The sequence below is a fragment of the Anomaloglossus baeobatrachus genome, chromosome 9 (assembly GCF_048569485.1).
Source record: "Anomaloglossus baeobatrachus isolate aAnoBae1 chromosome 9, aAnoBae1.hap1, whole genome shotgun sequence".
Lineage (NCBI taxonomy): Eukaryota > Metazoa > Chordata > Amphibia > Anura > Aromobatidae > Anomaloglossus > Anomaloglossus baeobatrachus.
In genome coordinates, this window is record NC_134361.1 from 210,138,350 (window position 1) to 210,165,489 (window position 27,140).

At 52.1% G+C, this 27,140-nt stretch overlaps 1 protein-coding gene across 4 annotated transcripts in view; it reads right to left on the bottom strand.

The window, feature by feature from the left end:
* Positions 1-1,585: 1,585 nt before the first annotated feature.
* RXRA (retinoid X receptor alpha) overlaps positions 1,586-27,140 on the bottom strand; it is a 200,135-nt gene continuing 174,580 nt past the window's right edge. For all 4 annotated transcript variants that reach the window (XM_075324355.1, XM_075324354.1, XM_075324353.1 and 1 more), the window contains 6 exons: positions 14,799-14,968; positions 13,043-13,172; positions 9,988-10,120; positions 9,624-9,715; positions 8,522-8,627; positions 1,586-6,038 (listed from right to left, as the gene is read on the bottom strand). In XM_075324355.1, the coding sequence (XP_075180470.1) occupies positions 5,891-6,038; positions 8,522-8,627; positions 9,624-9,715; positions 9,988-10,120; positions 13,043-13,172; positions 14,799-14,968 (779 nt within the window). In that variant the 3' untranslated portion in view covers positions 1,586-5,890. The remainder of the gene's footprint in view (positions 6,039-8,521; positions 8,628-9,623; positions 9,716-9,987; positions 10,121-13,042; positions 13,173-14,798; positions 14,969-27,140) is intronic.

Here is a 27,140-nt window from a genome sequence, read left to right on the forward strand (position 1 = left end):
ATGTTTTTTATCACTATTTTTTTTGTTTTACTTTTGTAATACACAACTTTTTTTTATTTCTTTTATTTTTTTTTTTATTTTTTTTATACATAATATCACGAGAACGACACAAGAAAACTCATTGCTGGTGATCCCCAGAGCGCTCTGTATGGAGTCCCCCAGAGTTCTGCAGCACCTGAAAATTGATGCGTTATGCTAGAGCCGGGCGGTGGTCCTCTGCCGAAATCCTGGTGCACAGTGAAGTGAATATTCCTCTGAGGAACCGGACCCGTTGCCGGCATCTATCCGAGGTGTGATGTGTCCCTGCTCGCGTTGTTCATTCTTGTGCCTAGGTGTGATGTGTCCCTGCTCGTTCTCTTGCCTAGGTGTGATGTGTCCCTTTTCGAGCTGTTCGTTCTCGTGCCTGGGTATGATTTGTCCTCTGAGGAACCGGACCCGTTGCCAGCATCTATCCGAGGGGCCGGACCCACCGGTGCCGGCATCTATCCGAGGGGCCGGACCCACCGGTGCCGGCATCTATCCGAGGGGCCGGACCCACCGGTGCCGGCATCTATCCGAGGGGCCGGACCCACCGGTGCCGGCATCTATCCGAGGGGCCGGACCCACCGGTGCCGGCATCTATCCGAGGGGCCGGACCCACCGGTGCCGGCATCTATCCGAGGGGCCGGACCCACCGGTGCCGGCATCTATCCGAGGGGCCGGACCCACCGGTGCCGGCATCTATCCGAGGGGCCGGACCCACCGGTGCCGGCATCTATCCGAGGGGCCGGACCCACCGGTGCCGGCATCTATCCGAGGGGCCGGACCCACCGGTGCCGGCATCTATCCGAGGGGCCGGACCCACCGGTGCCGGCATCTATCCGAGGGGCCGGACCCACCGGTGCCGGCATCTATCCGAGGGGCCGGACCCACCGGTGCCGGCATCTATCCGAGGGGCCGGACCCACCGGTGCCGGCATCTATCCGAGGGGCCGGACCCACCGGTGCCGGCATCTATCCGAGGGGCCGGACCCACCGGTGCCGGCATCTATCCGAGGGGCCGGACCCACCGGTGCCGGCATCTATCCGAGGGGCCGGACCCACCGGTGCCGGCATCTATCCGAGGGGCCGGACCCACCGGTGCCGGCATCTATCCGAGGGGCCGGACCCACCGGTGCCGGCATCTATCCGAGGGGCCGGACCCACCGGTGCCGGCATCTATCCGAGGGGCCGGACCCACCGGTGCCGGCATCTATCCGAGGGGCCGGACCCACCGGTGCCGGCATCTATCCGAGGGGCCGGACCCACCGGTGCCGGCATCTATCCGAGGGGCCGGACCCACCGGTGCCGGCATCTATCCGAGGGGCCGGACCCACCGGTGCCGGCATCTATCCGAGGGGCCGGACCCACCGGTGCCGGCATCTATCCGAGGGGCCGGACCCACCGGTGCCGGCATCTATCCGAGGGGCCGGACCCACCGGTGCCGGCATCTATCCGAGGGGCCGGACCCACCGGTGCCGGCATCTATCCGAGGGGCCGGACCCACCGGTGCCGGCATCTATCCGAGGGGCCGGACCCACCGGTGCCGGCATCTATCCGAGGGGCCGGACCCACCGGTGCCGGCATCTATCCGAGGGGCCGGACCCACCGGTGCCGGCATCTATCCGAGGGGCCGGACCCACCGGTGCCGGCATCTATCCGAGGGGCCGGACCCACCGGTGCCTGTATCCAGCAGCCCTCCTTCCACATATAATCATCCATTAGTCTTTTAGGAGACCCCGCACAGGATGACTGTCCAAACCAAGCACAGGATGACTGCACCTTCCCACCTGCTTGTCTGTCATCTCTCACTGAGCTGTCAATCAATAAAGGGGGGTATGGCTGCAAACCAGCAGGTGGGAAGGTGCACGGACATTTACCCGCCATGGTGCACCCCGTGTGTGCTTGGTTTGGACAGTCTCCCTTTACACTTTCTCTATTAATCTGACTTTTATAGCAACACTGTCTCTAGCACTTTTTTTTACTTATATTTCAATGCATGAATTTTGGATTAAAGAGTATTTTTTCAATTGTGCTTTGCACACGTAATCTTTCACAGGTCTGGAGGCTTCACATCAGCAGCTGCAGAAAGAGTGAACGGAGATCTGTCAGTGAGCTTTGAGTGTGGGATTTATAGCTCATGTCTCGTATTGCACCTAAATCACGTTTTAATGCGTCTCCTGTTATTTGCTGACTGTTCTACCACAAACCAGCAATGAAGGGGTTATTTTTTTTAAAAAAAAGAAAAAATTTATCTGTCCAGCGGAAATGTGCACACAGCCCCCGGGGTGAAGTACAAATTACACAATTTGGGGTCAGTCCAACAAACAGGCGGTCATTGTCCCTGTAGGCATTAAGGCAAGGATTTCACATGCACAGACCCCGGCTCGGGCGGATATTCCCGAGTGACACGGCCGCACCAGGGAGGCCCGGAACGATGCACCAGTCAGAGGTGGGCCTCACCGGAGCGGCGGGGGGGGGGGGGGGGGAGCATTTAGGGGTCCCCAGATGCAGCACAGCCCGGGCCACTCAGAATTCGGACAAAGCACAGATATTTGTGCAAATCCGCCTGGGCGGGGTGATGTGAGCACGGGAACTTATTAAAAATGGTGCAATGATTTATGGTATATACTGTAGATTAGTTGGGGTTTTTTGCTATCTACGAGGAGGTGCCCGATTACTGGGGAGCAATGCCCCGATATCGTGGATGAATTCCTGATTGTCTGGACATGTGATCGTTTATCACCTGATGTATTCGTGGTTCGGGGACGACCGTGCGCTCCAAGAGGTGGGGGACGACCGTGCGCTCCAAGAGGCGGGGGACGACCGTGCGCTCCAAGAGGCGGGGGACGACCGTGCGCTCCAAGGAGGCGGGGCACGACCGTGCGCTCCAAGGAGGCGGGGGACGACCGTGCGCTCCAAGGAGGCGGGGGACGACCGTGCGCTCCAAGGAGGCGGGGGACGACCGTGCGCTCCAAGGAGGCGGGGGACGACCGTGCGCTCCAAGGAGGCGGGGGACGACCGTGCGCTCCAAGGAGGCGGGAGACGACCGTGCGCTCCAAGGAGGCGGGGCACGACCGTGCGCTCCAAGGAGGCGGGGGACGACCGTGCGCTCCAAGGAGGCGGGGGACGACCGTGCGCTCCAGGAGGCGGGGGGCGACCGTGCGCTCCAAGAGGCGGGGGGCGACCGTGCGCTCCAAGAGGCGGGGGACGACCGTGCGCTCCAAGAGGCGGGGGACACAACACAGCTCAACCTCCATTGCTGTGAGCAGCACTTACTGGGACCTTTCACATTAAAGGAGTACTCTCACGTTTGAAGGAGGGGGTAACATCCTGCCATCCCAATCAGGGAGGCTCTGAAGACCCCGGCTGAATTTAGCGGAGGAGAACTGTGCGCACCGCCGCTCCTTTCCGTCTTAGTGGGATTGCTGGAGATTGGGAGCGTTGTGCTCGGCTGATTTGCCATTATACTGACTGTGCACATGATGGGGGATAGGGGAGAATGTTACACCCAAGAGTACCCCTTTACGTTCCGATCCCTAGAGACTTTGAGCTTTCTATCCGCTGACTGTAATGTGCTGCGTGCATATCGGCTGTCGGCAGAGGTGCAGATCGCCCGGCTCTGGGCGCGGGGGCTCCCATGATTTTCCCTGCTTGTTACTATAATAAACAGAAGAGGTATAACATCGGCATTAATAGCGCTTGACCAGTTGCAGGTAAGAAAGGGACAGGAGCGGGAGCTTCACAGAAGCGTGCTTTAAGCATTGGCTCAGGTTCCAAGTAACCCGCTCTCGTGCAAAACGGAGAGCGACAACGAAGAAGAGAGAACGAGATTCTTTGGAAAATATACAGAGACCATTTTATACTTTACAAGAAGAAACAAACAAAACCAAGAAAAAAAGGCCGATCACTCCGTATCTGCAGCGTCTGACCCTGGAGCCCAAACTGAATAAAGACCTAACACAACGAAGCCTCCGGGCCCCCCCCTCCAGCTCTCCGGGCTAGTAGGGTCCCCTCCAGCTCTCCGGGCTAGTAGGGTCCCCTCCAGCTCTCCGGGCTAGTAGGGTCCCCTCCAGCTCTCCGGGCTAGTAGGGTCCCCTCCAGCTCTCCGGGCTAGTAGGGTCCCCTCCAGCTCTCCGGGCTAGTAGGGTCCCCTCCAGCTCTCCGGGCTAGTAGGGTCCCCTCCAGCTCTCCGGGCTAGTAGGGTCCCCTCCAGCTCTCCGGGCTAGTAGGGTCCCCTCCAGCTCTCCGGGCTAGTAGGGTCCCCTCCAGCTCTCCGGGCTAGTAGGGTCCCCTCCAGCTCTCCGGGCTAGTAGGGTCCCCTCCAGCTCTCCGGGCTAGTAGGGTCCCCTCCAGCTCTCCGGGCTAGTAGGGTCCCATCCAGCTCTCCGGGCTAGTAGGGTCCCATCCAGCTCTCCGGGCTAGTAGGGTCCCATCCAGCTCTCCGGGCTAGTAGGGTCCCCTCCAGCTCTCCGGGCTAGTAGGGTCCCCTCCAGCTCTCCGGGCTAGTAGGGTCCCCTCCAACTCTCCGGGCTGGCAGGGTCCCATCCAACTCTCCGGGCTGGCAGGGTCCCATCCAACTCTCCAGGCTGGCCGGGTCCCGTCCAGGAAAATAGCATGGCGTTCACCACCAGCGTAGTAAATACGAGGCTGGGATCATCCGCTCTTTACGCATCTTTGTAAAAAAAATATAAAGACGTCTCAAGATGATCCTAAGATCTGCACCCTTCAATGCCAGCAGGTAAAAGATAAGGGTCTGGGATAGTCGCCCCCACAGAGAGCTGGACCCAGGGTCAGACCCGCTGCAGATGATCTCGTGGATTTGGTTGTACGGATCTCGGCGGTTTGTGACTCGCGGACTAAATAATGACGGGGATTTTCTGCCTGCCCCTTCTGGGACTAGAGAGGTTAAGTGACGCTCTGAAGCCCCCACTAGCCGAAAAAGAGGATTGAAAACATTGGACAAAATCCCTGAATTCTACCCGTTGTACCAAAGAGTCCTGTTTTTGTTTTGTTTTTTTTTTTTTGCTCTTTTGATACTGACATTTTACTTTTTTTTTTAAATATTATTTTTAGTTTTCTATTAAAGAGGCAGTAAATCCCGGTCTTTGGGCTTCTAAACTTTCTCGAATACATAAAAACAAAAATAATTCATTTATTCTGTAGTGCCTTGTTCCAAAAAAAGCCTTAATACAAGCTAACCAATCACCCAAATGGTTCTAAAAAAAAAAAGACGTGGTCTGTGGCGCTACCGTCCGACCGGCACGCGCACCACAGGATAAGAGTCCACATGACAAACTCCTCCCGGTAAAAGGCCGGCGAGGGGCAGGTGACGAGCGCAGCACCGAGCCGCGCTGTGAGATGGGGTTGTCTTGATGATTAAGGCCTAATATCAGATATGGGATCGATCACCACCCGTGGATTATTCTCCCATACCGCGAGCCTGGCCGGTGACTGATGGCGGTGAGCCGGCTCGGACAAGGAATCCTTGTGCATCATATGTCTTCTAAACCAAAAAAGAAAAATACATTCACCCTCCAAGATCTGTGCGGATTTTCCTGTGTTTCAGATATTGGGGCCAAAAGTTACCAATAACAGCGACTGAAGCTTCAGCAGCGACAAAAAAAGAAGAGGAGACCTTTGGGGCGAGCCCGGCCGGTCCGCACCCCAGGCGTCTGTCACTTCTGCCGTTCATGATGGGATAGCGCGCTTGTAGCTCTGCGGATGGACTGAAGGCGCACGTGTGACATCGGATGAGGGATCCTGGACGTTTTCTTCGAAGCGTGGAGGGACCACAGTGTCTCTTGAGAGCATCCTATAAGAAGTCTACTGCTCTCGGCACATGGGGACAAAAAAAACACACCTGGCTTCTCTTAAGTCATTTGATGAGGCGCTTCCAGCATCTCCATTAAGAAGGTGTCGATAGGTGTGTCTCCTATTAGCTTGAAGAAGAAGAGGTGTTCCAAGCATTTGAGGCCGATGGAGCGGAGAGCGGGCAGACGCAACAAAAGCTTCGCAAACCTGCAAAAAGAACACAGAAAAGTCAGAAACTACAAAAAAATGTGCATTTATCACACAGCCCCCCCATTGTGTGCCATTAGTCCCCTTCCCCATTTTGTGGCTCTTTTTGGGATATTGTATCCGCACTGACGTGTACTCATCATTGATGTCAGATACATTCCAGCCGTCCATCGATCTGACTTGAAGGAACGGGTTAAGCTTCTTTTTGGCACGATGAAGACTCCGCATCCATGAGAGCTAAAAACGTATTAATTGTTAGCCCACTCATCAGATCTGAGCCCTATATTTCTTATGTTTTTCTCCCCGTCATCACGCAATCTACGTGGTCAGGAGAAAAAAATAAATAAATAAACCAAATCCTTTTACAGATTGGAAAAAGGCCAAAAAAGGGGATGATTTCTGCTGAGTTGTTGAGAATAAAAGTCCGAGCGCCAGGAAAAACAAGACATTCTGAACGCTGTCCAGGAGGAGCAGCCATAACCTAAAACACATGAGGGCCGGGGGAAGGGGCCGTCCATGTCAGGGCTGCCTGGACACTGAAGGGTGGAGGGATGGGTATTATTTTAGGTGATCAGTAATATATTGCTATTATTGTATCAACTAGAAGAAAAGAATGAGGAAGTGGGAGTAGTTCTGAACAGAAAGCAGCTCTGTACAGAAGGCGTCAGCACTATGGCCGTATATATAGCCATGGCTCCTAAGGGCATGTTCCCCTCACAAGGTAGATGAGCGGCTTATGAACTCAGTTTAACGACCTTGTGAAAGGATATTTCCATAATGATCAAAGTGTCAGATTTTTCTCTTGTGGGAGTGTCTCTCCCAGTAATATAGGCTGGATGTGAGCTCTGTGTGTCTCTCCCAGTAATATAGTCTGGATGTGAGGTCTGTGTCTCTCTCCCAGTAATATAGGCTGGATGTGAGCTCTGTGTGTCTCTCCCAGTAATATAGGCTGGATGTGAGCTCTGTGTGTCTCTCCCAGTAATATAGTCTGGATGTGAGGTCTGTGTCTCTCTCCCAGTAATATAGGCTGGATGTGAGCTCTGTGTGTCTCTCCCAGTAATATAGGCTGGATGTGAGCTCTGTGTGTCTCTCCCAGTCATATAGGCTGGATGTGAGCTCTGTGTGTTTCTCCAGTAATATAGGCTGGATGTGACCTCTGTGTGTGTCTCTCCCAGTAATATAGGCTGGATGTGAGGTCTGTGTGTTTCTCCAGTAATATAGGCTGGATGTGAGCTCTGTGTGTTTTTCCAGTAATATAGGCTGGATGTGAGGTCTGTGTGTTTCTCCAGTAATATAGGCTGGATGTGAGCTCTGTGTGTTTTTCCAGTAATATAGGCTGGATGTGAGCTGTTTGTCTCTCCCAGTAATATAGGCTGGATGTGAGCTGTGTGTGTGTCTCTCCCAGTAATATAGGCTGGATGTGAGCTGTGTGTGTGTCTCTCCCAGTAATATAGACTGGATGTGAGCTCTGTGTGTCTCTCCCAGTAATATAGGCTGGATGTGAGGTCTGTGTGTTTCTCCAGTAATATAGGCTGGATGTGAGGTCTGTGTGTTTCTCCAGTTATATAGGCTGGATGTGAGCTCTGTGTGTCTCTCCCAGTAATATAGGCTGGATGTGAGCTGTGTGTGTGTCTCTCCCAGTAATATAGGCTGGATGTGAGGTCTGTGTGTCTCTCCCAGTAATATAGGCTGGATGTGAGCTCTGTGTGTCTCTCCCAGTAATATAGGCTGGATGTGAGCTGTGTGTGTGTCTCTCCCAGTAATATAGGCTGGATGTGAGGTCTGTGTGTCTCTCCCAGTAATATAGGCTGGATGTGAGGTCTGTGTGTTTCTCCAGTAATATAGGCTGGATGTGAGGTCTGTGTGTTTCTCCAGTAATATAGGCTGGATGTGAGGTCTGTGTGTTTCTCCAGTTATATAGGCTGGATGTGAGCTCTGTGTGTTTCTCCAGTTATATAGACTGGATGTGAGGTCTGAGTCTCTCTCCCAGTAATATAGGCTGGATGTGAGCTTTGTGTGTCTCTCCCAGTAATATAGGCTGGATGTGAGCTCTGTGTACCTCTCCCAGTAATATAGGCTGGATGTGAGCTCTGTGTGTCTCTCCCAGTAATATACGCTGGACGTGAGCTCTGTGTCTCTCCCAGTAATATAGGCTGGATGTGAGGTCTGTGTGTCTCTCCCAGTAATATAGGCTGGATGTGAGCTCTGTGTACCTCTCCCAGTAATATAGGCTGGATGTGAGCTCTGTGTGTCTCTCCCAGTAATATAGGCTGGATGTGAGCCTGTGTGTCTCTCCCAGTAATATAGGCTGGATGTGAGGTCTGTGTGTCTCTCCCAGTAATATAGGCTGGATGTGAGCTCTGTGTGTCTCCCAACAGAAAACAAAATGACTTCACCGGCTCAGGATCTCCTGCCATGTAAATTGTGTGGAGTGAAAAATACAAAGCCCAGGACCCTCACAGACAAGGGCCGCAGCGACTCACCTTCCCGGCTGGTCTGGGTACTTGTGTTTGCAATAAGCTTCCAAAGATGCATAGACCTTCTCCCGTAACGCCTCCACCTCCGAGGGGTTGGAGAGACCCTTAGAGTCTGCACAAAACAGCATGAGAGCAAATAGCAAGTTAGTTGACACCTTGGACATACCTGATTACTAAGAATAAATCTCGCCAAGAAGTGAGTGCAACCTATAGCCTGGAGGCAGATAGAGGAGAACACAGACACTACCCATCATTGATTCACTTTCCCTCCGCTATTGGATCCATACTGAGCAAGATTGGCACATCACTAAAACGGTACAGAGTGCACCTAATGTGCGTGTGCTACAGAGCGTGCACCTAATGCGCGTGTGCTGCACAGAGTGCACCTAATGCGCGTGTGCTGCACAAAGCGCACCTAATGCGCGTGTGCTGCACAAAGCGCACCTAATGTGCGGGTGCTGCAGAGCGCACCTAATGTGCATGTGCTGCACAGAGCGCACCTAATATGCGTGTGCTGCAGAGAGTGCACCTAATTTGCCTGTGTTGCAGAGCGCATCTAATGCGTGTGTGCTGCACAAAGTGCACCTAATGTGCTGCACAGAGTGCTCCTAATGTGCTTGTGCTGCACAGAGTGCTCCTAATGTGAGTGTGCCGTCATATACGTGAAGGTGTAATAACCATCACTCTGTTACCGTCCTTTTTACCCTATTGATCACTGAACCTTTCACTTTGCACACACAGGGCTTCTCTATCAGTAGGAGTCTGTTTCTCCTCTTTGCGGCTGTATACGCCTGCGGTGCGTCTTTAGTGTGAAGAATGCGGTGAATTATGGAGGGAGGATCAGGATTTCACAATCACGAGTCACCATAGAATAAAAGGTGAAGAAAAGCTCAGATCTGTGTTCAGTAATGTGGCCACAATAAGGGGCTGATGGACAAGATCCGAGGAGCCGCTGAGCCCGGGGGTCTCCATACTGCCTCATCCCCCGAGCTCTGGCGCCGGCAGTGCCGGTGTGCAGCCCCGTCCCCCGTGTCTGCTCTCGCCCTGCAGACGGTCGTGCGCTTATTGTCAGGGTTTGCTCAGTGCCGCTCTCATTAGCGCATCTTACCTGGGTTGAATAAGACAATGGCTCGTAAGCAGCCCAGCTCCGTCTTGTCCATTTGCATATCCCGCATTTTGGAGACCAGTTCTGTGAGGACCCTAAAAGGATAAAGCGGCAAAGGGGTCATACGTCTGTTAGATCTGGAGTGTAACAATACGACCCAACAACCAGTAACATTGACATCCGGGGCTTTATAAAATATCCACAGACGTGTGCCGCAGAGGATAACGCCCTCGCCTTACATGCTAAAGTCTCCAAAAAAAGCCCAAAACCATGTCTAGCAATTGGAGGCTGCTGATTTCTGACAATTCTGCCGGATATATGAAATCGCAATAACCATCAAGTCACAAAATAATTAGCAATACCGTACCGGTCAAAGATGGCGCCGACTCCTGCGCTGTGCGCGCTGTTGCGGTGGACGTGCAGGCCGGTCGCTAGGAGGATCCCGTCTTTGACAGCTATTGATCGATGGGAGAAGGAGGCGATGAGAAGTTCATTCCACCCTGCACACAACCGAAAACACATTATATAACAGACGGTACCGCCACAGGGAGAGGTACGCTCCACATCCCGATTATGCGGGACTGATCCGAATGTTACTCACAGAACACAGAGCCAATACAATACACGGAGCCAGTACAGTACACGGAGCCAGTACAATACACGGAGCCAGTACAATACACGGAGCCAGTACAATACACGGAGCCAGTACAATACACGGGGCCAGTACAAAACACAGAGCCAGTACTATACACGGGGCCAGTACAATACACAGAGCCAGTGCAATGCACGGAGCCAGTGCAATGCACGGAGCCAGTGCAATGCACGGAGCCAGTACTGTACATGAAGCCAGTACAATGCACGGAGCCAGTGCAATGCACGGAGCCAGTACAATACACGGAGCCAGTACAATACACGGAGCCAGTACAATACACGGAGCCAGTACAATACACGGGCCCAGTACAGTACACGGGGCCAGTACTGTACACGGAGCCAGTACTGTACACGGAGCCAGTACTATACACTGAGCCAGTACTGTACACTGAGCCAGTACTGTACACTGAGCCAGTACTGTACACTGAGCCAGTACTGTACACTGAGCCAGTACTGTACACGGAGCCAGTACTGTACACGGAGCCAGTACTGTACACGGAGCCACTATAGTACACGGAGCCAGTACAATACACGGAGCCAGTACAATACACGGAGCCAGTACAATACACGGAGCCAGTACAATACACGGAGCCAGTACAATACATGGAGCCATTCACTTCTCAATCTTTTTTGTGTCCCTGCAAGAACGGCTGTTTATAATCTGAGCCACAAGTCAAAATTGCCCATAAAAGAGCTCGTAAAAAAATAAAAATCACTGAGCCAACAAATCAGTGATGTCATCGTGAGGAATAGAAAATGACTGATGTAAAACAGACACGAAACAAATACTGATGGAACGCAGATCAATGACCGCGAGCAAGCGTGGAACGAGCAAAGCAAATGGAGTGTTCACGCGGTGTCTGCAGCGGAGAAGACTCTTTTGGCTGTGGTTTTGCTGCATGCTGTGACTGGCAGCGTATCTCGGGCGGCTCAGGTCCAGAGCTGCCCCGTCTTCTAATAGCGGCCGGGTACTGCACATCTGCAGCCCATTCCAATCAATAGGAGGTGGATGTGCAGCACTCGGCTGCTATCAGAAGACGGGGCAGCTCCAGACCTGAGCATTTCTGGCCACAGGCTTCTGCCAACGTCAACAGGAACCCAGCTGATCAGATATCAGTGTAAAAGTAGTGGACACCCCCTTTAAGCATGAAGCACATTGAGAGGTGGGAATCCTTTTGTTCTTGCATTGTCCTGTATTATTCTTTTTTTAAGTTTCTTGGAAAATGGAGTCTCATCTGGATGAAAATTGAGAACCACGTTTATGAGCCTGAAATTTGCTGAGGACAGCAGCCACGTCCCTTCCACAAGTCTGAAGAACCTGAACTACAAAACTTCATTGATATCCAGCAATGTGCTGTCGTTCAGGAGTCTCGAAGAGCTCGGTGACCAGCCCTAGACTTGGCCTTACTGTGCTGTCCCTGGCAGGAATGGCTGACTGAAAGTCCCCACCTCCTGACAGATGGAGAACCCACAAGGACGTCCATTTAATGGAAGGTGCAGGTGATCTCCTGACAGATGGAGACCTCACAAGGACGTCCATTTACTGGAAGGTGCAGGTGATCTCCTGACAGATGGAGATCCCATATGGACATCCATTTACTGGAAGGTGCAGGTGACCTCCTGACAGAAGAAGACACAGAAGGTGCAGGTGACCTCCTGACAGAAGGAGACCTTAAAAGGATGTCCATTTACTGGAAGGTGCAAGTGACCGCCTGACAGAAGGAGACCCCACAAGGACGTCTATTTACTGGAAGGTGCAGGTGACATCAGGACAGAAGGAGACCCCCAAGGACGTCCATTTACTGGAGGGTGCAGGTGACCTCCTGAGAGGAGGAGACCTCACAAGGACATCCATTTACTGGAGGGTGCAGGTGACCTCCTGACAGATGGAGACCCCCATATGGACATCCATTTACTGGAAGGTGCAAATGACCTCCTGACAGATGGAGACCCCACAAGGACATCCATTTACAGGAAGGTGCAGGTGATCTCCTGACAGATGGAGACCCCACAAGGACATCCATTTACTGGAAGGTGCAGGTGACATCCTGCTAGATGGAGACCCCAGATGGACATCCATTTACTGGAAGGTGCAGGTGACCTCCTGCCAGAAGGAGACCCCCAAGGACGTCCATTTACTGGAGGGTGCAGGTGACCTCCTGAGAGGAGGAGACCTCACAAGGACGTCCATTTACAGGAAGGTGCAGATGACCTCCTGACAGATGGAGACCCCACAAGGAAATCTGTTTACTGGAAGGTGCAGGTGACCTCCTGACAGATGGACGTCCTTGTGGGGTCTCCATTTACTGGAAGGTGCAGGTGACCACACACGTTGTGTTCAGGATTTATTGAGAAGTCGTTCAGTAATTCCTCCACAGATGAATAAAGTATGGATCGGTTTTCTCACTCGGGGTCAGGACGCCATGTGAGACGCCTCTTCCTAGTCCTGCTTTTCTGCACGTTGCCCATGTCCGCTCCATTTTCCCTGAAGCGACGTTTCATCTCCTATTAGAAGACGCATGAGTGGATTCAGCCGCACCGTTAGCTAGATGTTGGGCTGTTAATGTTTCATGTGCGGTCAATCCCCAGAGTCCGTTCCTGGCTCTCAATAATGCATGAAGTCACTGGTGAAATCCTGCGGGGAGGTTATTTAAAGCATCGGGCTCCGTATACCGCCAGAACTGGATCCAGGAACCGGGCAACTGCTGCAAGGAGTTATTACAAGGAAACATGTCTGCCCCCGCACGCCCCGGGTTTCGGCACCGACCTACCTGCTCTCAGCAGAATCACTTGGTCGTCCAGCGGCAGCTCCGAGAAGTGCGGGATTCGTTTTGCCCATTCCACCAAGGTGAAGAGCTGCTTGTCGGCTGCTTGGCAAATGTTGGTGACCGGATCGCTGGGCTGGAAATAAAAAGATCCGTTATATCTGACGCCTGAAGAGAGGATTCCCTGCAGATCGAGCTAAAGGGAGAGATCTGCTGAAAACCTAACGTGTGTGGTGGTCACATACATATCGGGATCTACAGATACAAGACAGGGACAGAGACCACGGAACGGTCCGTACAACACTTTCCCTCATGCTGCACCGCGTCTCCCGTCACCTCGCACAAGACGTGTAAATCCAGTGTGTCACCGTCCTGATAAATTATACAGCGCCTCGCCTTTAGCTCAGTCACTGCAATTTCTAAAAATATACCCGTGGTCGTCATACAAGCTGCGGGCGTCTGCGGGAATCCGGGAGATTATTCGCAAAAGACAAAACTACAAAATGTATTTTAGGTTTTGTATCTATATTGGAAAAACCGGAGGACACTGGAACAATCGAAATACGTTCCATATCACGGCTCGTTTAGATGAATATTGTCCCAGCATAGGAATCATGGTAACTGGCAGTCCCATGTAAGCGAGTGATGTGCTGTCCATGACATGATATTCTGTGGACCCAGGACAATGCTATTAATCATGGCTGTGTCGCTTTACTTGTCTAGTTTGGAATTCCTTCAAGTCTTAAAGTGGCCATACCATCGGCCGCCATCTTCCCAGTCACCCTATACAAATGCATGCCTGGGTTTAGTATAGAAAGCAGTAAGCTGTAATCTGTCCTCTCCTGACACCTTGGGTGGCGGCCGATCCCCTCCGGCGGCGAAAGATCACCTGTGGCGGTGGCCGGCCCCCTCAGGTGGCGGCCGATAACCTTGGGTGGCGGCCGATTACCTGTGGTGGTTGATCACCTCGGGTGGTGGCCGATCACCTCGGGTGGCGGCCGATTCCCTCTGGCGGCGGCCGATCACCTGTGGCGGTGGGCGGCCGATAACCTCGGGTGGCGGCTAATCACCTTGGGTGGCGGCCAATTACCTGTGGTAGTTGCCGATCACCTTCGGTGGTGGCCGATCCCCTCGGGTGGCAGCCGATTCCCTCTGGCGGCGGCTGATCACCTGTGGCAGTGGCCGCCCCCCTTGGGTGGCGGCCGATAACCTCGGGTGGCGGCTAATCACCTTGGGTGGCGGCCGATCCCCTCGGGTGGCAGCCGATCACCTGTGGCGGTGGCCGATAACCTCGGGTGGCGGCTAATCACCTTGGGTGGCGGCTAATCACCTTGGGTGGCGGCCGATCCCCTCGGGTGGCAGCCGATCACCTGTGGCAGTGGCCGGCCCCTTCGGGTGGTGGCCGATAACCTCGGATGGCGGCTAATCACCTTGGGTGGCGGCCGATCACCTTGGGTGGTGGTCGATCACCTACGGTGGCAACCGATCACCTCAGGTGGCGGCTGATCACCTTGGGTTTGCGGCTAATCACCTGTGGTTGATCACCTCGGGTGATAGTCGATCACCTTCGGTGACGGCTGATCACCTCTGGTGGCGGCCGATCACCACTTTTGGCGACCGATTACTTCCGGTGGTGGCCGATCACCACTGGTGGCAGTTGATCACCTCTGAGAAGTATTGGATCGTTTTATGCTTCAGTAACACATGGTAAGAAGTATGAAGCAGGGTGACCTAATATCTGACCACCCTCCGTGCTACTTACAGAATTAGGGGTGAGGCCCATGTTGGCCTCAATGTAAGTTTCTGTTTTTGGCTCCACCGCCAGCTCGGCCTCCAGGATTTTCTCCACCGGCATGTCCTCATTGGCGCTGCTGGTGCACTCTACCTCGTTCTCATTGCGGTCTCTCCCTCGCTGCCTCTCCTCCTGCACAGCTGTGCGAAAAGAGAAGATGCATGAGGAATAGAGGAAAGGTGACGAATATCAGACTAATGACAGCAAATGTAACAGAAGAGAGTATAACCCCCCCGGTGCTGAGGATGCCCCCTACTGGTGAAGCGTTGCTGGGCTGCAGAGTGTCACAGACCTGAGGAAGGTACCCGGATAATCGGTGGTGACAGCAGGTGAGTGATCACTCGGTGAGGACCCTCGGCCGCTCCCCGGGAGGTCAGCGAGCAGCTTTCTTGCATTATATTCTGGAGGACGTGTGTCTAATTGCATTTACCATTGTTCTCTGTACCATATGCTGTGACCGTTGTTGATGTTGAGACACACGCGAGCCAAAGGCTGTTCACTTCTCGCACATATGAACCATGGGAAAAGCCCGGCGCTGGCCGCCTTTCTGGACACAATCAGCAAATTCCAGTCCTCCCAATTATTTAATAATATGATTACATTTTTGGAGCTGCGCTTCTCTTAGATGGAGGTTTTTTTTTTCCCCCTGCCTGTTGGGAAATAGTCTGCCAAAGTTCACGGCCACTGCGAGGATTGGGAAAAGCACCGAGAACAAACAACCTCGTACCATCACTACATGCGGTAAAATCCAGGACCGCTGCGGACAATCACATCTGTGACACACCACGGGGCAAAACCAAATTCATGGAACCCAAAGTTACCAGGAGTGAAGAGCAATGGTGGCCACGTACCTGCCCAGAGAAAGTCAACGAATACTAATGTCAGCCAAACCCGGAGATATTGTGTCTGGGGGTCCTAGAGCGCTGATTGTCGGGGGGAGTTATAGATCCAACATGTCCAAATTCAGACTGCAGATCTCGTTGTTCTCCGTGAGATAAGTCACTGGCTGATGTGTGACAGTGGCTCTCAGAGGATACAGGAGTAATAGCTGCCGGCCCATCCACCGTGTGGCCAATGGGTCACCGCCAGACGTATGATGGCAGCTCTCAGAGATACAGGAGCGGAAAGCTGCCGGTCCATCCAATGGGTCACCGCCAGACATGTGACGGCGGTTATCAGAGGATACAGGAGCAATAGCTTACCGGCCAATCTACAGTGTGGCCAATGGGTCACCACCAGACGTGTGACGGCAACTCTCTCATAAGATACAGCAGTAATAGCTACCAGCTCAGCCACCCTGTGGCCAATGAGTCACTGCCAGACATATGATGGCGCCTCTCAGAGAATAAAGGAGCGGAAGCTGCCGGCCCATCCTCCGCGTGGCCAATGGGTCAGCACCATACGTGTGACGGTGACTCTCTATGAAGATACAGAAGTGATAGCTACCAGCCTAGCTACCCTGTAGCCAATGGGTCAACGTCAGACATGTGACGGCGGCTCTCTCGAGATATGGGAGCAATAGCTGCCGGCCCATCTACTGTGTGGCCAATGGGTCACCACCAGACATGTGACGGCGGCTCTCTCAGAAGATACACGAGCGATAGCTGCCGGCCCATCTACCGTGTGGCCAATGGGTCACCACCAGACGTGTGACGGCGGCTCTTTCTGACAATACAGGAGCGCAATCTGCCAGTCCATCCACCGCGTGGCCAATGGGTCACCACCAGACATGTGACGGTGGCTCTCTGAGGATACAGGTGCAATAGCTGCCGGCCCATCCACCGTGTGGCCAATGGGTCACCGCCAGACGTGTGACGGCGGCTCTTTCTGACAATACAGGAGCGCAATCTGCCAGTCCATAAACCGCGTGGCCATTGGGTGACCACCAGACATGTGACGGCGGCTCTTTCTGACAATACAGGAACACAATCTGCCAGTCCATCCACCGCGTGGCCAATGGGTGACCACCAGACATGTGACGGTGGCTCTCGGAGAATACAGGTGCAATAGCTGCCGGCCCATCCACCGTGTGGCCAATGGGTCACCGCCAGATATGTGACGGCGGGTCTCAGAGGATACAGGAGCGCAAGCTGCTGGCTCATCCTCCTTGTGGCCAATGGGTCACCACCAGACGTGTGATGGCGGCTCTCAGAAGATACCGAAGTGACAGCTGCCAGACCATGGCTGCCTAATATGTCTGTACATCTCACACACGAGAGTAGTTTATGGCTCTCCTCTTGGCACTAGTCTTCTTTGGTCAGCGGATGTGTCAGACTTTTTACACCTATCCGTCGTGTGTCCTCTAGTCTTGGCCCAGATAAATAATGGAGGTTGGACGACGCATTCTGGTAGACATCAGCATAGTATGTGTGATGACACCACGGCCCCCTAAGAATATTTTTGGCGCATTAAGACTCCATTGTTGGGATAATGGTACCCAAAATCTAAAAAACCCCTGATCCTTTCTGTCCATTGTGAACGAACAAGTCCCAGCAGGTGATGATCGTTCTATAAAGACAAAAATCGTCCTATCACAGGATCAAATCTGCAAAACATTCCCCCGTATCCCCCACAGATCAAAGCGCGACGTACACGAGACGAGTCACATGAAGGCGGTAATTAATGTTCTGTAATGACATTTTTTGTGCTTTCATCCCTCAAACCACCCCCCCAAACCACAAGATCTGTGTCTCAAGCACTTCAGGCCGTGTTCACATGCAGCGTTACATTCTGCAGTAAATCTGCAGCGATTTATCAGTTTGAGCAAACCCAACGTGATAAATTCATGTGCATGTAAAGATGCTGATGATCCGTGTGTCACCCCACATCCCCCCACCCTTATAGGCTTCAATGGACAACCTGAAAAGAAAAAAAAAAACCTCATAAAAAGCCCAGTTGTGATTTTTCAGTGCAGATTACCAGCATTTATATACTGGAGAATGCTGCAAAACTGCATGAAAAAAAGGAGCTAACACATGAAAAAAATAAAAAAAAATGTAGCAATAATCAAGTTTTTATTGTGCATTTTAGTATGACTGTAAAAAAAATAAATAAATCCACAAGCATTTTTGCACACAGGAACATCTTCTGCAGGATATTGGCACCTGCATTAATTTAATTTGTTAATTTGCTTACTAAAAGCAAAATTAGAACTTAAAAGAAATCGTCCTGATTCTTTCATGCTACAGCTGTAGAGCCTGTGTAACCCCATCATATAGCTGGCTGTGCTGCTGTAGAGCCTGTGTAACCCCATCATATAGCAGGCTGTGTTGCTGTAGAGCCTGTGTAACCCCATATTATAGCTGGCTGTGTTGCTGTAGAGCCTGTGTAACCCCATCTTATAAATGGCTGTGCTGCTGTAGCGCCTGTGTAACCCCATCATATAGCTGGCTGTGCTGCTGTAGAGCCTGTGTAATTCATCATATTGCTGGCTGTGCTGCTGTAGAACCTCTGTAACTCCATCCTATAGCTGGCTGTGCTGCTTTAGAGCCTGTGTAACCCCATCATATAGCTAGCTGTGTAGCTTGCTGTGTTGCTGTAGAGCCTGTGTAACCCCATCATATAGCTGGCTGTGTTGCTGTAGAGACTGTGTAACTCCATCTTATAGCTGGCTGTGCTGCTGATTATCACAGGGCAGCACGTTGTGTCTATTAGGGCTAATGTCATCTGCTTTACTCCTCGCTTATCAATGGTAGAGATGGTAATAAAGCAGGAGGAAGGTTGTATTCTTCAGCAGGAGCGGACACAGACAGTAAAGACCCCTGTGCAAAGTGTGCAGTCCAATAGTCTTCTTAGTGCACAAGTCCACCTCCTTTGGAGAAGGATGTGGCCCCCTTACTTCTTAGGCCCCTGTGTAGGTGGCATCAGTGGTGTGTCTTCCCTGTACTTCAGAAAAGAATCTGAAGGGGAAAGCATCCAAGTCTTCAGGGAGGGAGGAAAGCGAGTGTGCAGGTTGTGTATGAGCAGAGAAATCCAGGACAGACGCTGCATGTGAAGGCAACTGAACATTTCTCAGTGTCGGTGAGCAGAAGGGAGAGGAGATCCCGACCTGGGATGAGGCTGTGCCAACGACACATGAGAGGAGACGGCAGCACCAAGGCCGCACGAGAGGAGACGGCAGCACCATGGCCGCACGAGAGGAGACGGCAGCACCATGGCCGCACGAGAGGAGACGGCAGCACCATGGCCGCACGAGAGGAGACGGCAGCACCATGGCCGCACGAGAGGAGATGAATGCACGAGAGGAGACGGACGCACGAGAGGAGACGGACGCACCAAGGCCGCACGAGAGGAGATGGTAGCACCAAGACCGCACGAGAGAAGACGGCAGCACCAAGGCCGCACGAGAGGAAACGGCAGCACCAAGGCCACACGAGAGGAGACGGCAGCACCATGGTAGCACGAGAGGAGATGGCAGCACCAAGGCCGCACGAGAGGAGACGGCAGCACCAAGGGCGCACGAGAGGAGACGGCAGCACCAAGGGCGCACGAGAGGAGACGGCAGCACCAAGGGCGCACGAGAGGAGACGGCAGCACCAAGGGCGCACGAGAGGAGCGGGCAGCACCACGGGCGCACGAGAGGAGAGGGCAGCACCAAGGGCGCACGAGAGGAGAGGGCAGCACCAAGGGCGCACGAGAGGAGACGGCAGCACCAAGGGCGCACGAGAGGAGCCGGCAGCACCAAGGGTGCACGAGAGGAGAGGGCAGCACCACGGGCGCACGAGAGGAGAGGGCAGCACCAAGGGCGCACGAGAGGAGCCGGCAGCACCACGGGCGCACGAGAGGAGACGGCAGCACCACGGGCGCACGAGAGGAGCCGGCAGCACCACGGGCGCACGAGAGGAGACGGCAGCACCACGGGCGCACGAGAGGAGCCGGCAGCACCACGGGCGCACGAGAGGAGACGGCAGCACCAAGGCCGCACGAGAGGAGACGGCAGCACCAAGGGCGCACGAGAGGAGCCGGCAGCACCAAGGGCGCACGAGAGGAGAGGGCAGCACCAAGGCCGCACGAGAGGAGACGGCAGCACCAAGGCCGCACGAGAGGAGACGGCAGCACCAAGGGCGCACGAGAGGAGCCGGCAGCACCACGGGCGCAAGGAGCTCACACCCTTTGTGTATTTCTGGCGTCGACTCAACTACAAGGCAAAGGGCTGAAGATGAATGGGTCAAGATTGCAAACCCAGTGGTACCACGAAGGTGTCCTTAGTCTTTAGGCAACTGCTGAAATAACCAATGTAGAAGACAATGTGATTGTGGAAGAAGACCAGCAGCCGTCACACTGCCGAATCCTTTCCTCGGGTTTTATTTCCCCACTCTTCGCAGATCCCTCTTTTCCAATAAACTTTGTACGCTGAAGCTGCTGAGAATCTGGAGCCGCAGCTTCCGTAGTGTCGCAGCAAGCACGATCGGAATGTGACGGGGCAAGGCCTTGGACGCCGGCCACCTTCAGCCGAACACCGAGAGCCTGCCGGGGTCTAGGAATGAGAGGGGAATTCCTTGCAGATGCTTCCTCGCAGGGGTCCTGTCAGGAATTAGCCTCGTTATAGTGTCACAGACCCCTAATGGGGAGCGACTCAGTCCTCTCTTATCGCCTATGAGACCTGACAGGCTGCGGTGTAAACAGGCGGCTCACGGTTCATTTACTGTGCCTGAGGGGGCCGGTGTAGTGCGCAGAGCGGCGGCAGAGATGAAGACTCTTCATTACCTATACCCCCAGCTATAGGACTGGCCGTGTGATGCACAATGGATGAAAAAGCAGATGATGTATATCCGGAATACAGGAGGTGACAAGCCCCACACGATACCCCCCTGCTTTGCCAGTGTCTGATATAGCGCCCCCCGCTGCAGAACTGAGAGGCGCTGGGTCCAGCAATCGTCCGTTCAAACGGATCCTCCATTGGCAAAAAAAATTCTGCAAACACAATGTTTCTGTCCGCTTTGGAAAAACTGATTTTTGCAGGATCCATTATTTGTAACATTGAAGTCTATGGAGAATGGATCCATTACCTGATCACTATTTATCTCCCGTTTTGTTTTTTTTGCATTTGTAACTGATCCGCTTTTTTTTTTTACTGGATCTGTTTCAAGTGAAAGATAAGGAGCGATCAGGTAACGGATCCGTTCTCCATACACTCACAGGATCCGTTTTTTTAACATTGGAGTGTATGGAGAACGGATCTGTTACCCGATCATTATACCTTGAGGTGTAAAATAGCCAAGGCCACAGTTATACCCAGAGGTGTAAAATAGCTGAGGCTAAACTATACCCCGAGCTGTAAAATAGCCGAGGCCAAACTATACCGTGAGGTGTAAAATAGCCGAGGCCAAGCTATACCCCGAGGTGTAAAATAGCCGAGGCCAAACTATACCGTGAGGTGTAAAATAGCCGAGGCCAAGCTATACCCCGAGGTGTAAAATAGCCGAGGCCAAGCTATACCCCGAGGTGTAAAATAGCCGAGGCCAAGCTATACCCCGAGGTGTAAAATAGCCGAGGCCAAGCTATACCCCGAGGTGTAAAATAGCCGAGGCCAAGCTATACCCCGAGGTGTAAAATAGACGAGGCTAAACTATACCCCGAGCTGTAAAATAGCCGAGGCCAAACTATACCGTGAGGTGTAAAATAGCCGAGGCCAAGCTATACCCCGAGGTGTAAAATAGACGAGGCTAAACTATACCCCGAGCTGTAAAATAGCCGAGGCCAAACTATACCGTGAGGTGTAAAATAGCCGAGGCCAAACTATACCCCGAAGGTGGAAGGTTGAACTAGATGGACTTAGGTCTTTTTTCAACCTATGTGACTATGTTATAAGCTAGCCAAAGCCGGACAATACCCCGAGTTGTAAACTAGCCGAGGCCAAACTATATCCCGAGGTGTAAAATAGACCTCGAGGTGTAAAATAGCCGATGCCAAACTACACCCCGGGGTGTAAAATACCCAACGCCAAACTATACCCGAGGTGTAAAATAGGACCACACTATACCCCTCCAACCAGGAATACACTCATCTAATGTGGATCCCGGGGGATAAACTCTATACCTGGGGTGTACGATAGTACAGTGCTTACACTGAACTGACAGTAGGTGGCGCTGTCCCATCAGTTCATGTTATGAATGTTTCTCTCTGCGACACCAAACTTTTCCCAATTTTGACAACCACGAAAACCAAGTGAGATTCCACACTGCCACACAACAACCGTCCCCCCCAGTGGATCTACGGTCTCCCTCCAGAGAAACAGGTGAATACTAGTGATGAGCGAGCATGCTTGTTACTACTCGGTACTCGCACGAGTATCACTGTACTCGGGCTACTCGGCGGGGACCGAGTAATCTCGCGATACTCGTGCTGTACTCGTGGTCTTCAAGTTGGCGCTCTTTTTAAAGCCAGCCCTTATGCAGGGATTGGCTGGCAGACCACTGCAATGCCACAGCCCTGTTACTTGTGGAATTGCAGTGATTGGCCGGCCCTCACAGCATGACCGTGCCTTTAGCCCGACACTTCCCCGCTCGGCTACGGCACCTCCCGCACTCCACTCCGCGTGTATATATATATGCACGCTTACACACACACGCACGTTTTTTTTATTAATTTAAAGTTTTATGGTTTCTACATGCTGCCGGGGATCATTTCAGAATAATACTCGGGTCTCCCATAGGATAACATTGGGCTCGGTGCTCGGGCCGAGTACACGAGTATTTTGAGATGCTCGGCCTGAGCCTCGAGCACCCGAGCATTTTAGTACTCGCTCATCACTAGTGAATACCAAACAGCTGAGCCACATGGAGCAGATGCAGGAAAAAGGAGGTTCTCAGTAAAAGCCGACTGCGAAATAGCCATAAGGCCCGCCATGACACCCCAATTTCTGGTGGCCCTTTGGGCAGAGACATTAGCCAAAATCTCTGACTGTCATTACTGGGAGGGAATGAAGAATGACGTTCACCAACATGTCAAGAATGCTTTGTGATAAATCCCAAAATCAGCAGGAGAGCTCCGCCGCCCCACAGTATACCGGCACCGGTGCCTGGAAAGCGTGGAGCTGGGTCGGGATTGAAATGATCCGTCCTCTATGGCCACAAATACACATCTGCTGCCACCAATCTTTTCTCCAAGTGCACTGAAGCCTCCATTTTTGCGTCTCTTGGCAGGAAAAACGCAGCGGAAAACAGCATTTCTGCAGCATTTTTGGTGCAGATTTTTCCCATGTTACAGAATGAGTGAAATCTGCTGCAGAATTGATGGTGCAGATATAAATCTACAAGGAGAAAATGCTGAACGGGTGCAGGAGACGGCAGGAATCTCATTGACTTTTCTGCACCAGGTTTTGTGACAAATCTGCAATCAAACGCATGCAAAAAACTGCATAGTGTGCACACGGCCTTAGACCAGTCACCGCAATCACATGAGCAGCAGTGAGGGTCTGGACGAGGCTCCTCCTGCGTTCTCCATTTTTTCGCTGACGCTGTTGCTCACACTCACAAGACATTACACTGGTGACAGAGAAACCGCAAAGAGAAAAAAAAGAAGAAAGTCAGCGAGAAATTGTCATCCTTCCTCCCCCAGCAAATGCATCCGACGCTGCCTCCCACGGCTGCACCAGATGTGGTCAGCGGAGGAGTCCAGGAGCCCACGGCAGCGAGAACGGCGACACTTCACCGCACATTGTCACTCTGCTGGGGGGCAGGGGTGTACATGTGACCCCCGAAATGACCACACCACACTCGTGTCACCTCATGTGACTGCAGGTCAAGGGGAGGACTACAGACACCTCTCCAAAAAAAATTGCAAAAAAGAGCAGGTCCCACTCCAAAACTGAAGTCACAGGCAACTGGGAGTGGAGGCAGCAGACCACGTGGCCACTACCCCCCCCATCATCAGTGTTTTATCTGCACCCTCAGAATACAGATACCATTGAATAGAAGAGTGTAACGGAGACGTCAGGTCTTTGCTGCACCAATCAGCTTGAGCATCCGAGTGTCACTGCAGCAGGAGCAATGATGTCGCAGATGGCGCCTGCTGCTCAGCGCACACACAGCGGAGCAGCGCAGCAGGGTAAAGCAAGAGGAGGAGTTTCATTTCATGTCAGTACTTGTGTGTGGGCACATTATACTGATGTGGGGGGCAGTGTGGGCCATCATACTAAGTGTGATATTATACTATATATGGGGGGCAGTGTGGGCCATCATACTAAGTGCGATATTATACTCTATGTGGGGGGCTGTGTGGGCCATCACACTGAGTGTGGTGACATGATACTATATGTGTGGGCCATCATATTGAGTGTGATATTATACCGCATGTGGGGGGTAGTGTGGGTTATCATACTGAGTGTGGGGATATACTGTATATAGGGGCAGTGTGGGCCATCATACTGAGTGTGGGGATATACTGTATATAGGGGCAGTATAGGCCATCATACTGAGTGTGGTGATATTATACTGTATATAGGGGCAGTATAGGCCATCATACTGAGTGTGGTGATATTATACTGTATATAGGGGCAGTGTGGGCCATCATACTGAGTGTGGGGATATACTGTATATAGGGGCAGTGTGGGCCATCATACTGAGTGTGGTGATATTATACTGTATATAGGGGCAGTGTGGGCCATCATACTGAGTGTGGGGATATACTGTATATAGGGGCAGTATAGGCCATCATACTGAGTGTGGTGATATTATACTGTATATAGGGGCAGTGTGGGCCATCATACTGAGTGTGGTGATATTATACTGTATATAGGGGCAGTGTGGGCCATCATACTGAGTGTGGTGATATTATACTGTATATAGGGGCAGTGTGGGCCATCATACTGAGTGTGGGGATATACTGTATATAGGGGCAGTATAGGCCATCATACTGAGTGTGGTGATATTATACTGTATATAGGGGCAGTATAGGCCATCATACTGAGTGTGGTGATATACTGTATATAGGGGCAGTATAGGCCATCATACTGAGTGTGGTGATATTATACTGTATATAGGGGCAGTATAGGCCATCATACTGAGTGTGGGGATATACTGTATATAGGGGCAGTATAGGCCATCATACTGAGTGTGGGGATATACTGTATATAGGGGCAGTATAGGCCATCATACTGAGTGTGGTGATATTATACTGTATATAGGGGCAGTGTGGGCCATCATACTGAGTGTGGTGATATTATACTGTATATAGGGGCAGTGTGGGCCATCATACTGAGTGTGGTGATATTATACTGTATATAGGGGCAGTATAGGCCATCATACTGAGTGTGGTGATATTATACTGTATATAGGGGCAGTGTGGGCCATCATACTGAGTGTGGGGATATACTGTATATAGGGGCAGTATAGGCCATCATACTGAGTGTGGTGATATTATACTGTATATGGGGGCACTATGGGCCATCATACTGAGTGTGGTGATATTATACTGTATATGGGGGCACTATGGGCCATCATACTGAGTGTGGTGATATTATACTGTATATAGGGGCAGTGTGGGCCATCATACTGAGTGTGGTGATATTATACTGTATATAGGGGCAGTGTGGGCCATCATACTGAGTGTGGGGATATACTGTATATAGGGGCAGTATAGGCCATCATACTGAGTGTGGTGATATTATACTGTATATAGGGGCAGTATAGGCCATCATACTGAGTGTGGTGATATTATACTGTATATAGGGGCAGTGTGGGCCATCATACTGAGTGTGGGGATATACTGTATATAGGGGCAGTATAGGCCATCATACTGAGTGTGGTGATATTATACTGTATATGGGGGCACTATGGGCCATCATACTGAGTGTGGTGATATTATACTGTATATGGGGGCACTATGGGCCATCATACTGAGTGTGGTGATATTATACTGTATATGGGGGCACTATGGGCCATCATACTGAGTGTGGTGATATTATACTGTATATGGGGGCACTATGGGCCATCATACTGAGTGTGGTGACTTATACTGTATATGGGGGCACTATGGGCCATCATACTGAGTGTGGTTATATAGTGTATATGGGGGCAGTGTGGGCCATCATACTGAGTGTGGGGGCTGTAGGTGGGTGCACTATACTGTGTGGGGGCCATGAGGCCTTTTCCTATGTGGCCCTTTCACTTATATGCATGCCTCTGGCCTGATGAGGTAGGATATTCTGGCTGATATGTGCTTCCGCCCTGGGGGGCTTAGTCGGCCCCTCTCCCACCTCTTCTATTCTGGAATATTACAGCAGCCGTGCGGAGGGGCACGAGCTGAGGACCCCGGGGCTGCAGTCTCGGGCCGGGAGATTTGTGGATGCACAGGTTAATATAATGATCAGGTTGAGTTACAGATTTCTCGGACGGTCGCTGGTAATTTGCAGCCATTTTTGCTGATAATTGCCGGAAAAGTGATTATTATTACACTTTATAGCGGCGCTTTATGTCCACATGAAAAGAGGATTTTATGGCCGGTGCAGCGGCTGCTCAGACGCTTTCACATATCTATAATCAGGAATGGATCCGGAGTAGTGATGGACGAACTCGCAGATAACCGGGACCAGCAAACCTAACTGGCTAAAAGAAAAAAATCTGATTCCAGCCAGGGAGTGATCCCGGGTATCTGGTCGGACGCCAGTCCCCATATAAGTCTATGGGGACCAGAATCTGGCGATTAAAAATGTAGGAAGAAGGGATAGGAGGATAAAAGCAAGCGCTTCATACTTACCGAGTCACCAGTGCGGCTGTACACTCCTCCCGAAGCCTCTCCTGGGCCGCTCATTAGGCTCATGCATATTCACTGCTTTCCCCGTCCACCGGCATCTGTGATTGGTTGCGATCAGACACGCCCCCACCCTGAGGGACAGCGTGACTGACTCTTCCTATCACCGACGCTTGGTGTGTCTATCGTGGTATAAAAATAAATAAAGCAATTGGCGTAGCGTCCCCCCCATACTATAATACCCAGAACAGATAAAGCCCATGGCTACAGGCTGCAGCCCCCAGTTGTGCACTTATCTTGGCCATGTATGAAAATAAGAGGAACCGGATGCAGTCTTTTTTATTATTAATATTTTTATTTAAATAATTCATTTTAAAAAAACAGTGTAAGGTCCCCCCCAATTTTGATACCCAGCTATGATAAAGCCTGACAGCTGGGGCCTGATATTCTCAGTCTGGAGAGACCCATGCTTATTGGGCCACCCCAGCCTAAAAATAGCAGCCACCCAGGATTGCCACATACATTGTATGCAACCAACAATCCCAGCACTTTACCCCTCTCTTCCTGATTGCCCTGGTGCGGTGGTAATCGGGGTAGTAAGAAGTTAATAGCAGCTCACAG